This window comes from Python bivittatus, unplaced genomic scaffold (genome assembly GCF_059951505.1).
Source record: "Python bivittatus isolate LINGU-HERP-01145 unplaced genomic scaffold, Pbiv_v1 ctg000790_np1212, whole genome shotgun sequence".
Taxonomy (NCBI): Eukaryota; Metazoa; Chordata; class Lepidosauria; order Squamata; family Pythonidae; genus Python; species Python bivittatus.
Genome location: NW_028277110.1, coordinates 7412520 through 7430000, shown reverse-complemented (window position 1 = coordinate 7430000; position 17481 = coordinate 7412520). Strand labels below are relative to the sequence as shown.

Genomic DNA, 17481 nt, shown 5'->3' with positions numbered 1-17481 from the left:
CAAAAGGAAGAGAATTTGAAACAATGCAAGTAAAGTGTGGGTGTGGGTGTAATTTCAGATTTGGCACCCTTTGAGATACTTACCATTCAAGTCTGATAATATCTCATGTAATTACTCATTCAGGTCACCGCTTGCAATACTAAAACAAGATCAGTGAAGTAGTAAAGGACAGATGAGAACACTGTGATATAGGAATCCAGACTCAGAGGTAACCAACGGGCTATATTCTCATTTCATATACAGCTCAGATCTTGTTCTTACACAAGGAACAAAACTGGGCTTATGAACTTGAGCATATATAACCACATTGCATCATTCCTAGCTGGTGATATGTGGACTTGCAAAGTAATTTCTAGATTAGAGAACCAAGCCTGCGTGAAACAGTGTCAACATCCCTGGGGGTAAAACAGCTTTTGTTATGCTTACGGGATACTGGCCAAAGTATACCAAAATGTGATGGATGTTGAGGTCAGTGTCTATGGACCCATCTGGCTCCTGCTGCTGCTGCTGCTGCTGCTGCTGCCGCTGAATGCCAGGTCGGTTTATAATAAATCTGCCCTCACCCACAATCTTACTGGGGATGAGGGTGCCGACCTGGCACATATAATTGAGACCTGGGTGGGCTCAGAGGGGGTGTTCTCTCTAAAAAAATGTGACTACCCAGGCCTCAGGTTTTGCATCCGCTTAGATCCTAGGGGAGGGCAGGGGTTGGGGTAGCCATTGTCATTTGCAAGTCTGAGGGCACTTAGAGGCTCTGCTCCACAGATAACCAGAAGTGAGGACTGGTTGGGTCTTAGGAAACAGAGGGGATTATGGCTGCTGTGCCGGGGAGGGGGGGGGGGCATGCCGGTGTGTGACATCATCCCTGCTTGAGCTGCTTGATGCTGCTGCTGGGCAGGCTTTGGAAACCCTGTGACTGTTAATCCTTGGAGACTTTAAATTGAGTGACTACCTGGTGACGCTGAGTCCAGAACAGCTCAGAAGCGTACAGCCTCTGACAATCATGGGCCTGCCCCATCTTACTGAGAGTCTGATGCATGCTGGTGGCCAAAAATTAGATCTGGTTTTCATCTCAGGGCAACTGCAATGTGATCTGGTATTGGAGCACATTACCATCAGTCTGTTGCCATGGGCAGATTACTCTCTGATTACCTTCCAGGTGACACAGACCCAACTGGGTTCTAGAGGGAGCTTAGGGTTTTCCCTAACAATCTGGGGGACAGTTTGACTGAGGCCTTGGTTGCACCCTGAGATTGCATTGCTCTTATATAGCCTCTACCTGTGTGCCATTTCTGGGACACACCTTGGTTTTCTGAGATGCTCCAGGAGATGAAGCACCAGAAGAGATGCCTAGGAAGAAAGGAATTGGAGGAAGATACAGAGCTAATCTGATCAAATACATATAAGAGGCTATATTCAGGCAAAAAATTACTATTTATCTACCCTTATTGTATTTTCTGATAGCTGTCTGGCAGCCCTGTTCAGGGTGACCCATTCCTTTTTGGGAAGGAATGGGCCACAGGAACATCTGCAGGGCTGCTGTGAGGAATATTCATGTGATTTGGCAAATAAAGTTTCTCAGATCTGGTTGGAGATGAATGCAAGGCAGTTCCAAGTGAGATGCCTGAGGCTTGGTCTTGTGGGATTATCTGGACTGAGTTTGAACATATGAATCCTGATGAAGAGAAGGTCCTCCAAACTGTGAGTCCGGTTCTTAAAGTGGCCCAGGAGCTAACCTGTATTTGGCTCCATGGGATGGTGTCAGGCTCTTTGAGGGAAGGAGTGGTCCCTCCACCCCTGAAGGAGGCAGTGGTGTACCCCTCCTCAAGGGGCTGTCACTGGACCCAACTTTCTGGACAGTTATCACACAGTCTCCAATCTTGGGAAGTTTGTTTAGAAGATCATTGGACAACAACTGCAGAGGCTTTTGGAGGAAACAGATTATATGGATCTCTTTCAGTTGGTTTCAGGCATGGGAACAGCATGGAGACAACTTTGGTCATGCTTGTTGATGACCTTTGGTGGAGCTAGGAGGGGAGTTAGTGCATCCATCTTGTACTTTTTAATCTCTCAACAGCTTTGATATCATCGAACTTAGTATCCTTCTGGTCTGACTGCAGGGTTTGGGAATGGGAGGCACCATACTGCAGTAGTTTTCTTTCTTTCTCTGTGTTGTTGATGGGAAGAGATCATGTTGCCTCACAATCTGGTATCGTCAGTATGCAGATGATACCAAATTGTATATCTCGACCCCAGGCCATCCAGGTGATACTGTCAATGTCCTGACCCAGTGTCTGGAGGCTGTTCAGGTCTGGATGGGGAGGGGCAATCTCAGGCTCAGTCCTGGCTGTGGCTGTTTGGGCCCCCGGGTCACGGACATTTTCACCGTTGGTCTTGAATGGTGTTGCACTTCCCCACTCAGGACTGGTGTGAAACTTGGGGGTCCTCCTGGACACACAGGTACAATATTGCTCAATGAGCAGGTGACAGCTGTGGCCACTAGGGCCTTTGCACAGGTTCATCTTATGTGCCAAATGCACCTGTTCCTCAAGTGGGAGGCCCTTCATTACTCACACCCTAGTTACCTCACAGCTAGACTACTGCAAAGTGCTTTACATGGGCTGCCTTTGAAGACTATCCAGAAGCTACAGCAGCACAAGCAGCTACAGGTCCTTCTCATTATGTTCATGTGTCATCACTGCTCTGTGAGCTGCATAGGGCCTGATAATTTGAGGGACCACCTGTCTCCAATTGTTTCTGCCACCTCCTAGTACATTCAGGCAGAGTGGGTATGCTCTAGGTCCCTTCAATTAAACAATTTCATCTAGCTGGATGTCAGTCCTTCAAAGTAGACCAGTCTAGGAAACCAAAGTCATGCAGGCCAATACTATTTTTATTTTACTACCTTATGGTTATGGTAAGAAAATCTTGCAAGTCTGAATGCGCTTCTCCCCTCCCTCCCTTTATGTTCACGAGAACTAGGGAGGGTTTTGTCTGACATGTTTTTTCAGATTACAGTTCTGCCCTAGACTCAGGTTTCTTTTATCTGACTGTTGTCTTGGTATCAGCTCTTCCTCCTGTTCCTCAAGGTTATTCCTTCTTCCCATTACATCACCTACCCCATCAGCCTCATTCCCCCTTCCCGTGTTCCCAGAGAAATCCAAGTCTAGGCCATGGGAACAAAATGCAGATGTGCTGCTCCTGTCCTCTACTGGCAACTCCCCAAGATCACTTTCCTGGGAAGGAGACAATGGCAAACCACTTCTGAAAAACCTTGCCAAGAAAACTGCAGGGATTTGTCCAGGCAGTCTCCAAGAATTGGACATGATTAAATGGATTTTTTAAAAATGCAGCTGTATTCTGAAAGGTGACACCCTGCCCCCTTTCTTCCTGCTGTGTTGGCCATTCCTCATCTTCCCATTCCGGAAGTCACTGCCTCCCACCTCTCCAGTCCTGCATCCCTGATGTGAACAGAGCTGGGACATTTTCCCTGCTCTCTACTTGTGCCTTTGTTAGTTCTGTGAGCCCCTCTAACCTTAGAAAATAGACCCTTGCTCATTTTGGCAATTGACCTGGCCTCTTGCAATGGTGGTAGTTGTCATGGATGGGTTTTTTCTGGATACTGGCCATGAAACTGGCACACCAACTGTGGAGCAGACATGTCCGTTGCTGCCTCCCAAAATCCCTCTGACTCTGGGTAGCCGAAAGGATCAGGTATTCTAAATGTTTCCCTTTAGATGTAAAGGGAGTCCAGCACTGCCTCGACTTCGTACTCTTCTTCCCCATATACCAGTACAGGAGGAGGTGGAGCTGTCCTTGTATGCAGGGTATGGGGGGTGCCTCTCTCACAAGCAAAGTCCAATGGAATACCAGATGAACCTTCCTTGAAGCTGGCACTTGCCAATGGAAGGCCGCTGGGTTTATTTCTTTAATCACTGGGAAGGGGCCAATAAACTTTGAGTCAAGCTTCTCTGAAGGTTGTGCAGATGGCAAAAATTTTGTAGAAAGCCATACTGAATCCCCTTCAGCAATTAGTCCCCTCCTGCCTGTGTGTTGATGAATACATGTAGGGAATTGAATGTACGTTTAATTATAAATGAAAACACTGAAAAGTATATCAAAAATTATCAACTGGTGTCATCTGAATTTTTATGGGTGTATACGAAGTAGGAATCCCTAAGTTGGGTATAGTTGCATGTTATGCTTCAATGAAAGATGATATTAGTAGAACTAGGGATAAATCGGGGGGGGGGGAATTGTGCACTATTGTGAGTGGATGCATTCTGGGGGGAAACCTTACATCAATAGATTGATAGAAATGAGATGGAATAATACAGAAAAAGTTATTGGGCTCATTCATGAATGCGAATAGTGACTGTTTGGTGAGCATCTGCTTAGAAAGATATCTGCTTGTTTCAGACACATGGCTTAAATATAAGTCCATTACTACACACACATGGAAAAGGAATAAATAGAAAGCATGATTGATCTCATTGTTTATGATGACAGACTAAGACTTAGTGAAGGACATGAGTGGGGAGACATTCTGAATGTGGGGCAAAGGTCAGGATCAGTGGCCTTCTGCAGGCAAAGCAAGGGAGTGTCAAACTGGAATTCTTTCAGAGTTTACACAGACGAAATAGGAACTAGTTGTGATATATGGCACAACCCTTGTTTTCCTTGGTGAGACCATACAGCTTTCCTTCCCGGGACTTCCTTACACATTTATCAGGACTCCCAGACTGAAACATAACACTGGGACAATCCCCATCAAACCAGGACATAAATACATACATACCCACCATGTTATTCCCTTTTGGAGCAAGCAACTTTATGCACAGCAGAGAAAAGAGGTAAGAAATAATAAGCCAAAGGAATTACAGCAGGAGATAATAAAAAGAAAGGAAATGTCTCACTATATGTGACAAACCATACTTGCTACCCAATGTCCATAGATTGCTTCATAGATTGCTAAATGTCCCCCCTCCTGATCTGGTACAGCACAAGGGAGCAACATACATACCGTGCCTTTTGTCCTTTGAATTTCTCCACTGTCTCTTTGAATATCGTATCAAGTCCACCCAACCACACCTTTCTCTGTTTTCCTCTTCCTCTTGACTCTTCCTTCATATAGTAATTCATTCCTTCCTTCCTTCCTTCCTTCCTTCCTTCCTTCCTTCCTTCCTTCCTTCCTTCCTTCCTTCCTTCCTCCCTCCCTCCCTCCCTCCCTCCCTCCCTCCCTCCCTCCCTCCTTCCTTCCTTCCTTCCTTCCTTCCTTCCTTCCTTCCTTCCTTCCTTCCTTCCTTCCTTGCAAGAGCCTCCTTGTTAGTGCTTTTGACCCACTTCCAAAACAATGTTGGGTACCAAGAGTGGGGCATGGTCTATGGAGATGCCCAGGATACAGACTTACCCTGTTATCTGGGAAGAGTTTGATCCTGTTGAACCCAAGGAAGTTGACAGGATCCTCCAGACAGTCAATGCCACCACTTGCCAACTAGATCCATGTCCCTCCTGGCTGATTAAGGCTACTTGGGAGGTGACGTGGGTGGGTACAGGGGATGGTGAATTCATCCTCCCTCAAGGATGAATTCACCATCCCCTGTACCCACCCACGTCACCTCCCACCTGGCTGCCTTTACAGAGGCGCTGATGAATCCTCTCCTCAAGAAGCCATCACTGGATCCCACCATACTGGAGAATTTTCGTCCAGTCTCCCACATCCCCTTTTTAGGGAAGGTGGTTGAAAAGGTGGTGGCATTGCAGCTCCAGAGGATCCTGGAGGAAATGGATTATCTGGACCCCTTCCAGTCAGATTTCAGGCCTGGATATGGGACAGAAACAGTATTGGTCGCAGTCATGGATGATCTCCGGCGGGAGCGGGATGGGGGTAGTGCATCCATCCTTGCTCTTCTTGACCTCTCAGCAGCTTTCGATACCAGTGACCATGGAATCCTTTTGGGTCAACTTAGGGAGTTGGGAGTGGGTGGCACAGATGTGTGCTGGTTCTCTTCTTTCCACCAAGATCGATCCCAATCGGTGTTGATTGGGAACAAGAGGTCCTGCCCGCAGTCCCTCCTCTGTGGGGTGCTGCAGGGTTCGGTACTCTCTCCACTCCTTTTTAACATCTACATGAAACCACTGGGTGAGATCATCTGCCACCATGGGATGAGGTATCATCAATATGCAGAAGATACCCAGTTATACATCTCCATCCCAGGTGATCTGAGTGATGCTGTGGCCACCCTTTTGCAGTGCCTGGAGGCTGTGGGGGTCTGGATGGGGAACAACAGGCTTCAGCTGAACCCTGGTAAGATGGAGTGGCTGTGGATTGGAGGCCCCTCTGTATCTGAGTACTTACCATCTTTGGTTTTAGATGGGGTTGCTCTGCCCCAAACAAACCCAATGCGTAATCTAGGGGTCCTCATCGACTTGCGACTGCTGCTCAAGAAGCAGGTGGCAGTTGTGGCCAGGTGGGCCTTTGCCCACCTTCTTGTGGTGCTCCAGTTACGCCCCTTCTTGGATCAGGAGGCTCTCCAGTCAGTCACTCACACCCTGGTCGCCTCTCGTTTAGACTACTGCAATGCACTCTACATGGGACTACCCTTGAAGAGTATCCAGAAGTTACAGCTGGTTCAAAATGCAGCCATGCAGATGATATTAGGTGCCCCTAGGATGGCACATGTAACACCTTTGCTGCGGAAGCTGCATTGGGTGCCAGTTTGCTTCCAGGTACAATTCAAGGTGTTGGTTATCACCTTTAAAGCCCTGCATGGCATGGGACCGGGTTACCTGAGGGACCATCTCATCCCTGTTACAGCTACCCATCTCACCCAGTCAGGCAGAGAATGTCAACTGGTGGGGCCCAGGAGAAGAGCTTTCTCTGTCATTGCCCCCGCCCTTTGGAATATTCTCCCCCCAAGAGGTGCGGCAGGCCCCTACCCTCCCAGCTTTCCAAAAAGGATTAAAGACCTGGCTCTGCCAGCGTGGATGGGGCGACATGAGTTCTAACCATCCCTGGCAGTGGTTAGTGCCCTGACGACACTTCCTGAGTTATTCACCAACTCTCCATCTTTCTTGGAAGCTATTTATTATTACGATTATTTTTATATTGTATTTTAATGAATTTTATCTCTGCTGTAAACCGCCTAGAGTTGTTTCAATGAGATGGGTGGTGATAAATTTGATATATAAATAAATAAATAAAAATATAAATAATTTCTATCAAATTCATTTTGCATTTTTCTCTTTTAACCTTAACCATTTTCTCATTATCTTTGGCTACATTCTTTGCAAGCATCTTTTCCTTTCTATACACATTATACAATATCTTATAGCCTATATTTTTCAGCAATAATTTTTATATACATTTTTTTCATCCACAGCCTCTTTCACTCTATCATTTCACCAAGCATTCTTTTTCAACAGCATAACTCCACACTTTCCTATTGCACTTTGTAATATTATTGTTTATTTTTTACCCTATTCCAAGTAGTTTCACTGCTTCTTCTTTCCTTATGTCCACTTTCCATCCATCTATTTTCTAATGCTTTTTCAGACAGTTTTACTTTTCCTGCAGTTATTTTACTTTCTCTCTCAGTTACTTCACTTCTTTCCTTTTATGTCATGTCTATTTTTCCCAAGTTGCACTCTTCACACTAAAAATGACCCTTCTTGTTGGTTGCAATGGCTAAATAGAAATTATTCACTTCCTACTTTTAGACTTTTCATTGAAGAATTCCAGGAATGTTGCCAAGTTCTGCTCAACTGCTATTGCTATTAGAAGTCTAGCTTTTATTTCAGAGGATCATATGGATAATCTTAATTAATATTGGATCATTTTCTCAAATTTTCCTTCATTAATCTCCTTTTATTGTGTTTTTATTTGTGATGGTGTGGAGGAGGAGGAGGAGGAGAAGGAGGAGGAGGAGGAGGAGGAGGAGGAGGAGGAGGAGGAGGAGGAGGAGGAGGATTTACATACAATCTACCAGATTTTTCTGACTGGATTTGATACTTTTGACTGTCAGATCCTTCCCAAGGATCTAGGACACATGTGCTGTTACAAGTAGCGCAACATTTGTAATTGATATGTTGAGATTCTTTCCATTCCTATTGTGTCCAAGTGCTTTTCCAGATCTTTTGGGAAGATACCATCAGCACCACTATAACTCTTTTTCAGTTATATTTGGAAGTCTCACGGGATCTTAATCTCCTCCCTCTCAACCACATTTTCAATATTGTGATTCCAACAGTTCTTTGTTGCTGGCATGTTGTAAGTCTTATTAAAACTCCAGTGAATCAAAGTGGCCACTTTACTGGGTCTTTCTCAATAATCTTCACAACCTTCTTACCTACATATCCCAGGTGTTCAACAGTCTCCTGTTTACCATCATGCTGCATTTTCTCAATTGTAGCTTTCATTACATTTTGCATACATTGTGAGTGTTCTTGAGCCACTAAAATGAGCCCTTCTATTTCCTTCTTGAATGTGCCTTTTTTAACCGCTGACTTGTTTTTTTCATTATTAACCTTTCCTTGAATGTTGTTCAAGTGATGACCATATAATGGCTTCTTTGGCTGGTTTTTCCTTCATATCATCAGCTGCTCATTCTTACATGCATGCTTGGTGTCATTGCTTTTCAATACCCCTTCCTTTATTAAGTCATTTGTTATATCTTCTTGGCTACCTTTAGTGTTTTCTGCCACAGCTTTTTTGTTCTTTGACCATTTGCCACACTCACAGCATTCACACTGGCCTTTGTTATGGGGCAAATACAGCCTATCAAGGTCGCTTTGGGTGTATAGTGCGTGGTTGGTGGCCACAGTTGTCTGAGTCTTTCAATGTAGTACTTCTAGTTCAGTTTATGACCAGTTTCTAATTCCTGCAGAGTATTGAAGAAGTGGGATAGTCCAGGTGTTTAACCAGTATTTCCACCATTAAGCTTAGATTTCAGGATTTTCCTTATCCTCCTTATGAATTCCTTGGTTATACTGATTTCAACTGCCATGGCTTTAATGCTATTTGCTTGTAGAATACCCAGATATTTGTAACTATCCTTTGATGCAAGACTTCCTGATTTGTTTCCATCTGGCAATTCATTTCCATCACTTCTATCCAATTTTCCTTTGATGACTGCTATTACTGAAACACACTTGCCTAGCTGCAATTCCATGCCAATATCATTGCTGTAAACTTTGAGTGTATAAAGGGGCGATTCCGTTTCTAATTGTGGCTTTCCATATATGTTCAGATCGTCCCTATACAGGAAGTGAGCTTAGCTGAGTGATTTGATTCTGATATCCATGGCACATTTTATTAAAAATTATTGATAGTGGAATCAATGATGCTACAAATTGTAAGTAGAGGGAATCTCCCTGAAATACTCCTTTTCTGATATTAATTTGGCCAATTTGTTCACTAAGCCATGTTTCCCACATTCCTCTTTTTAACAATTTTTTGAAATTATCCCTCACTCCAGTCATTTCCAAACACTTTAAAATCCAGTTGTGATAATGAGCCAAATGTCTTCTTACAATCAATCCAAGCAACATGCAGATCTGTCCTTCTTTTGCAATTTTCCAAAATCATCTCTCACTTGGAAGCTGGCCTTTAGCACCTCTTGTTTTTTGTCTATTTCCTTTCTGTTCAGTTGGTAGCAGGTTGTTGTTTTCTAAATGATACTTCAAGGTTGCTGGAAGACAGGTTTTCAGCCTGTAGTTGTTTTGTACTGACCTTTTTCATGACTTTTCATCAGGAGATATGTCTTACCAGTGGTAATCCATTCTCTTATTTCTCCTCCTTGCATTCAGTTGCTCAGCCGATTATTTAAACTACTTAAGCATTTAACCCATGTAATTAATCTGTTCCTGTGGCTTCCCAATCCTTAATTTGGGGGGCCCTTTTCTCAACTAATTCCGGGGTTATCTTCAGGTCTTCCATGTGCCACCCATTCAGTTCATCTTCTACTTCTTTCACCCACGCTGCATTCTTAATGCAAACTTTTAGGTTTTTCCATAGGACCTTCTAGAACCTATTTTCTCATTATTTGGTTTTTCTTTTCTTTTTTATAATCCATGTTTTATTGTTAAGATATTAAAATAAAGTAAGTACCGAAAAGCAAGATAAAGATTATTACTTTTCGATTTTATAAAACATAGTTTAAAAAAAGAGAAAAAATACATTTTCTAGTGATACATCCTCCCCTTCCATTCCATTTGTATCTCCAGCCACGGTCAGAGTCTAAATATTTTAACTTTACATCAAACATTAGTAATTGTTGTTAGTTTTTGTTTAAGTCCTAAAAAACATATTCCAGATGTCTAAATTTACTCTGTTCTGTGATGTATTATATGTAAGGGAGCCACTCCTGCTTGCATTTGGTTAAACTTCTATTATGGATATATATTGACAATTTTGCCATTGCAAATTGTCTCCAGATTTAGGCTCCCATAGGTAATGATACTCCCAGATACTGATACCTCAGGTAAAGTATATCTTTTTCAATATTGTGCTAGAATTATTCTTGCTGCTGTCAACATGTATCTTAGTAAATTATGATACTTTTAATTTATGTCTTCTGGAATTATGCCTAACGGCTTCAGTTCAAATTTTATTTTTAGGATTTTTTAAATTTATTTTTTGATGTATTTCTTTCCAATACATCAATGAATTAGTTTTTAATATTGTTCATAATTTCCACTGACGCTTTTGAATCACTTCTACCTTGTCATAAATAGGCAATTCTGCCTCTATTGTGCAATCCAAAATATCATCATCATCGCTATTATTTCTTACTTTTTTTCATGGTAAATCAATAAAGTAAGCATTATGACTGGGAATGTGTGTGTCAGATTACAACTCCCATCCTTCTCAGTCAACAGAGGCTGCTATAAATTATGACAACACTAATTTGAAAAAATTATTTTAACAATAAATAGGTAAAGCAGTTGATGAAATCTACAACCAGGTCAGGGTCACTAGAAATTAAGATGCACTAAACTAGTGATAATCATAACTGACCTCCATGGAAAACATGCAGGGGATAACTGCAGAATGTAAACACTATCAACAATTCAGCAATTTTATTTTATTCATCAGTGATATTTATGCAGGATAGTAAACTTGCTAGTTAAACAGTACTGAAATTATTGTTGCTTTAACAATCCACAGTGCAGCCGGGGAAACCTTTGTTTGCATAGACAAAGACTGCCACCTTGTGAATAAGTGAGGTCTTCCTGGATTTAATGAAAAAAAGAGTTTCCAAAACATTGGCTGACAAATGTCTGGCAATTACTTTCTTAGAGATGGAACAATAAAATCATGCTTGTAAGCTTTTTCCCAGCCTGTCTATTTTCCATCTTGGAAAGCATGCTTCTGTTCCATGGGGAGAACTTTGGTTTCATTTGGTTGGAAAAGTTGGCTGCTATAGGAAGGTTCAAGGAAACATGAACTCAGTGAGTGTGGGGTCTCCTACCCTTACACCAGACTTACAAAAGACAAGGATGTGGCCACTAAATTGTGGTCTTCAGTGCCACTGTGCCCACCAAGCCTCTGCAGGCTGTTCCCCTCCCCCACCACCACCAGGCAAGATTATTGGGTCCTCCCTTGGCAAAAAAATGACTACTGAGTAATGGAAGTCTGCATCCCAAGAGACACCTCCCCTCTGGGAGCTCTTAGCTCCAGCTGGGTGCTTCCTAAAGTCCATGTGCTGCCCATGCATTACTGCTGTGTAGCCTTCCAGCCAAGAGCCCCATTCACCAGAAAATGGCTCCTTCATAGCGCATGCCTCCAGGAGAACGATTGAGGAAGAGTAGATTCTTATGAATACTTGCTTCCCTTTGGGGAGAGCGTGCAGGCAAAGTCTGCTTCGAGCCTAGCAATCACAGAGATGGCTCCAACCAAGGGTTTAAGGAAAGAATTTGGTTTTCTTAAGTTTCTCATGGCTGTCAAAGGAAAGAAAATTTCATCTTAAACATGCCCTACTGTTCTACTTGGGATGTTCTGAGAGGGAATGCTACGTGAATGGGGGAGGAAAAAATGGTAGTAAAGTCAGACTTTGTAGAGTCTGCAGGATGGACTCAGGAGATCGTTGGCAGCTGAGGAGGTTGACTCAGCAAGGTGGAGACAGTCTTGGATACCTGCAAAGAACGAAGAATGGAATGCACTCTGTTGGCTGCCAGAACAAACAAGGAAGATCCTGGAATCTGCAGCAGGTGCTGATCACAGAAGCAGAGAGGGAAGAGGGAGCACCAATTCTTTTATAGGCCTCTCCTCTCCTTTTAAGAGTAGCCATCTGGAACAGCTGCAGGTTAAATGGGTGGGGTAAGTTGTTTGTTTCCTTGCTTGGAACTTAGCAACTGTGGCCATAAGGCAATATGCATTTTGTAGCAAGCCTTAAAATACTCTCCTGTTGGAATAAACGATGCAAATTATGCTTACGTGCATATCTGCGTATTTTGCCAAATCAGTTCTGCTTCCAACATTCAACATAATTGGGAACCATGACAAATGCCCTGTTGGCTGAGGATCATGGGAGTGGAACACATCTGGAAGCAGCCAGATCAGAGAAAGTGTCCTAAGGAGAGGTGTGGAAAGTGTTCCCCAGGCTGAGGCCACCCTTGCCTTTGGGTGACACATCAAACACCTCATTCCATAAGCGTTGATCATGTCAGGATACAACTTTCATTTAATCTCACCCACATTTAAATTTAATTTAAATTAAGTAAGGTCCATATAATTACTATCTAGGCTTGGTTTTCATAATTGCTCTTCCATTTATGCCTTATTACTAGATATGTGCCAAACCCTGATTCTGAGATAATTCAGACTGGATGTTATTCTTACCCTTTGTACAGCAGATGAGTCTAAACCCTTTGTACAGCAGATTCCATTCTGATTCTGCTCCCAGTCTGTTACTCCAAAGCTTCAGTAAAGAATGGCAAGAAATAACACAGTGGGTGTGGCCCTGGTCACTTGCATTTTTGATAATGCTACTGTATGGTTGACAGACAGGAGAAAGAAAGGGTTGGATTCAGTAACTAACAGGACTGCCCTCAAATTAGGGTGGCCACTAATCCCAACATTTTGGAAAACGAAGACATCAAAGTGTGGCTAAGATCCAGTTTTTTAAATTTCTTCAGCCTGGAACTGCCTCCTTTTCATCAGTGATCCTCACGGGATAGCAGTGTGACCTCATTCTATTTATACACACAGCCACTCCAACACTGGGTGCTAGTTTAATTCCAAAACTCTGAAGACACTATTGCTCATCATTTTCATAAGACCACTTCCAGGAGGAGGAGGAAGCGTGGGGGGAGAAACATACATCTACCTTGCTCTCCAACAGATCAGCCACACTACATCCAGAATGGGACATAATCCAGGGACTTCCAGGTGGAGAAAATGGCAGACCAACACATCCCTGAACAGCAGGGACGATGCCGAGGCGGACACCAGTGCCCAGGCAGCAAGCCTGGGCCAGTGGAGTTTCTCTGGATAAGGAGAAGCCATGAGGTCACCCACCTGTGCTTCAGAAGGCAGCTCCTCACAAGGAAACTGGCCAGATCTGGAAGGACCCTGCAGGTGACTTGCAAGTAGAGTGCTGGGGAGCTGCGGAAGGGGGAAAAAAACAAACAAGCTCACAGCCTCAAGCAGAGCCTGCAAAAGGATGCTGGGTTTGCCCAAAGCCCCACTTTCTAGCACGTATTTAGAACAGAAAAAATTCTAAAAGTTACAGAGATCTTCTAAGCAGCAGAGCACCTAAACCACCCAGTGAGTGTTCCTTCGTTCCATGAGCAGGATTAAAGTAAAAAGTAAAGAAATAACTGTATGGACTTTAAAAGAATCAAAAGCAAAAAGCCTGCCGAGAGTTTGAACTACAAAAATTTAAAATGGACTAAGGGGACAGTTGAATTTGGACTATTGTTTATTTTAAAATACTTTGGAACTAATTAAATAAATAATCCATACCTCCGTGGGAAAGAGGATTGTTTAAACTTGCTACAAAGGATAAGTGGCTGATTTCCTTAAACAATCAGATAAGCAGATTGGAAGTTGTGAAAGATCATGTGACTATAGGACTATGGAGTGCTAAAAGGGACTAAAGAGTTAAGGATAGAGAGAGAAAGAAAAAAGGCTCTCTTTTATATTTCACTTTTCCTTTCTGGAAAAAAGAAAAGAGGAGAACAGAAGAAAAGAAAAAAGAAAAGTAAAGAAAAAAATTTTTGGAATGGGATAAAGAAGATATGGATGCAGAAGTAGACAAGGTGTACACAATCAATACAAGATATGCAAAATTAAGAAAACTACCAAGAGATATACAGTACGTGTGCACTTTGTCAGAAAGAAGAGAAGAGAAAAGGTTCCATAACAACACTTTTAATACTAAGCTGAGGATAAATAATTCAGATGTAATTTTGCTCAAAGAAATACCCATCAGAATATTGTGAAAGAGAAAAGATCTACCTTCCTGACCCTAACCCTAACCCTAACTTAAACAGGAGATACCATTCTGCTGAGACAAACTGGAAGGAGTGATTTTAACTTTTAAACAGCAGAGATTCTGTCTTAATTTAGTCCAAAAGGCAAGATATTTTTTGAGAGGTTTAAAGAGGAATTAGAGGAGATGCAAGTGGACCAAGAGGAAGGAACTATGGAACAGATACATCAAAAGACAGAGGAAGAGACTACTACATTGGGCACTACTTTAAAAGTCTACTTTAGACTTTTCTAAATTTACAACATAAATATGGATTTTAAATGACTAACATGGAATATAAAAGGGGCAAATGCTGCACAAAAAAGAAGAAACGTATTTCATTATTTGAAAAAATTAAAACAAGATGTAATTTGCCTACAAGAAATTCATATAAGATAAAAAGGTAAAAAATACTTGATTCATAAAAATTTGGGACAGGAATTTCTTTTGGCAGGGAAAGCAAGAAAAATGGAGTTGTTTTGTACATAAATCCACAATTACAACCAAAATTGATAATGACTGATGATCATGGCCAGTATGTAGGAGGTAAAATTAATTTGAATGACACCAAGATTATGATATTGGGAATATATGCCCCAAATGATAATAAAGGTATATCTTTTAAAGGAGTTATGGAAAAATTAATAGACTTGCCATGTGAGAATTAGTACTTCTTGGGAGACTGGAATGAAGTGATTTGCCCACAAAAAGATAGAACCTCTGTGAAAGGAATTAATCAACACAAGGTAAATTACTGAAAATATTTTTTGAAATGATGGACAACTTTGAGCTTATAGATGTATGGTGACATAAAAATAGTGATTCTAAAGAATAAACATACTTCTCTGAAAGACACAGATCTTTTTCAAGAATTTTCGATTTCTAAAAATCTTGGTACATGTATCAATTAAGTAGAAATATTGTGAAGACATTTTCAGATCATAACCCAGTGACTTTAATATATAAGAGGAGAGTTAGAACTTATAGATGGAGGCTAAAAGAAACTTTGCTACAAAAGGAATCAATAATGGAGGATTGTAAAAAGAAATTGAAAGAATGTTTTGAGATTAATCTTCATAAAGGCACTGATATAAAAACAGTATGGGATGCTAGTAAAGCCTTTATGAGAGGGCAATTTATACAGCAAAATAGTAAACTGAAAAGGCAAAGAAGATACAAAAGATTTTAAGGGCGATTAAAATGAAAGAAGAGGAATTAACTAGATCTCCAGGAAAGAAAAAGTCTCACAGCAAATTAAATTTTTACAGTCAGCTTTCGATGTTATTGATTAAAGAAATGGAAATAAAAATGAACTTTGCAAAACAGAAGAATTTTGAGTTAGCAAATAAGCTGGGAAAATGGCTAGCATACAGTATAAAGTGAAAAAAGAAAGTGAAAAGAAATTGATATTAAAACTACAGAATGGGAAAGCTATAGTAACAGGCAAAGCAAAGATGCAAAGAATATTCCATCAGTACTATACAAGACTGCATAAAGGAGAAGAAATTTACCCAGCAAAAGTGGGTGAATATTTAAAGAAACAAAATTTACCAGAGATAACAAATAAACCACAATAGATGATAAATAGACCAAATAGAATAAATGTAACAATAAGGGGAGTCTGTGAGGCTATAAAAAGGACTAAACTGAGGCACTGAGAGCAGATAGCTAAAGTGCCACGGGGCTCATTTCCCCTCCCCCCCTTATTTTCCCCGCTTGTCCTGGATGGTTCATGGTATAGCGGGCCCCTTAGGTCGAAGGCCGGGGCAGGGGAGGAGCACTTTGGGTGATTCAGGGCGGATATCCAGGTGGTGACGGGCATGGGACATTATGACGGGAGCCAGGAGGCAGGCCGTTTCAGGGGAAGCATTATACTGGTGGCGTGTTCCAGCCCTACAGAGGCCTAGGCTTTTGGCTGCTGCTGATGAATGCCAGGTCGGTCAATAATAAGGCCCCCCTTATTCACGACCTTATTGGGGAGGAGCAGGCCGATGTGGCATGCATTACCGAGACCTGGCTGACACCAGAAGGGGGTGTGGCCCTTTCAGAACTGTGTCCAGCCGGGTTTAGGGTTTGGTACCAGCTGAGAACCCAGGGCAGGAGAGGGGGTGTGGCAGTGGTCATCTGGGAATCTCTGCCGGCCTTCAGGGGCTCTGCTCCACAAGTTGCTGGATGTGAAACCCTGTTCCTGAGGTTGGGCACACAGGATCAGTTGGGAGTGTTGCTATTGTACCAGCCTCCCTGCTGTGTAGCAACCTCCCTGCCTGAGCTGCTGGAGGCCATCTCGTGGTTGGCAGTGGAGTTCCCCAGGCTCATGGTCTTGGGGGACTTTAATCTGCCATCCCTGGGGCTGGCCTCAGAGGTGGCTAGGATGTTCATGGCTACCATGGTGGCCATGGGCCTATCCCAGGTCATCCATGGCCCGACTTGGGACAGTGTTCACACTCCAGGCATGGTTTTCTTGTCGGAGCAGTGGCAGCATGATCTGGTGGGGGATTGGAAGTGGACAGGGTCCTCGGGGCTGTTAGTGCAGCTATCTGTATTCTAGATCCTTGTCCCTCCTGGTTAGTTAAAGCCACCAAGGAGGTGACTTTAGGGTGGGTTCTGGCAGTGGTCAATTCATCCTTGCAGGAGGGGGTGTTCTCGAAGCCTTTCAAGGAGGCTTTGGTCTGCCCCCTCCTCAAGAAACCATCACTAGATCCCACCCTTCTGGACAATTTTCGTCCAGTCTCCCCGCTTCCCCTTCTAGGAAAGGTGGTGGAAAAGGTGGTTGCTCAACAGCTTCAGAGGATCCTGGAGGAAACGGATTATCTGGACCCCTATCAGTCAGGTTTCAGACCGGTTATGGGACAGAAACAGCATTGGTCACACTTTTGGATGATCTCTGGTGAGAGTGGGATGGGGGTAGTGCATCCATCCTTGCTCTTCTTGACCTCTCGGTGGCTTTGGATACCATCAACCATGGTATCCTTTTGGGTCGGCTGCAGGAGTTGGGGCCAGGTGGCAT

At 42.8% G+C, this 17481-nt stretch overlaps 1 protein-coding gene across 1 annotated transcript; it reads left to right on the top strand.

The window, feature by feature from the left end:
- The first annotated feature begins 5856 nt into the window (after positions 1–5856).
- LOC148213977 (uncharacterized) lies at positions 5857–7008 on the top strand. Its single transcript, XM_088129192.1, has 2 exons — positions 5857–5887; positions 6218–7008. The coding sequence occupies exons 1-2, from the start codon at positions 5857–5859 to the stop codon at positions 7006–7008; spliced, it is 822 nt and encodes a 273-aa protein (XP_087985318.1).
- The last annotated feature ends 10473 nt before the right edge of the window (positions 7009–17481 follow it).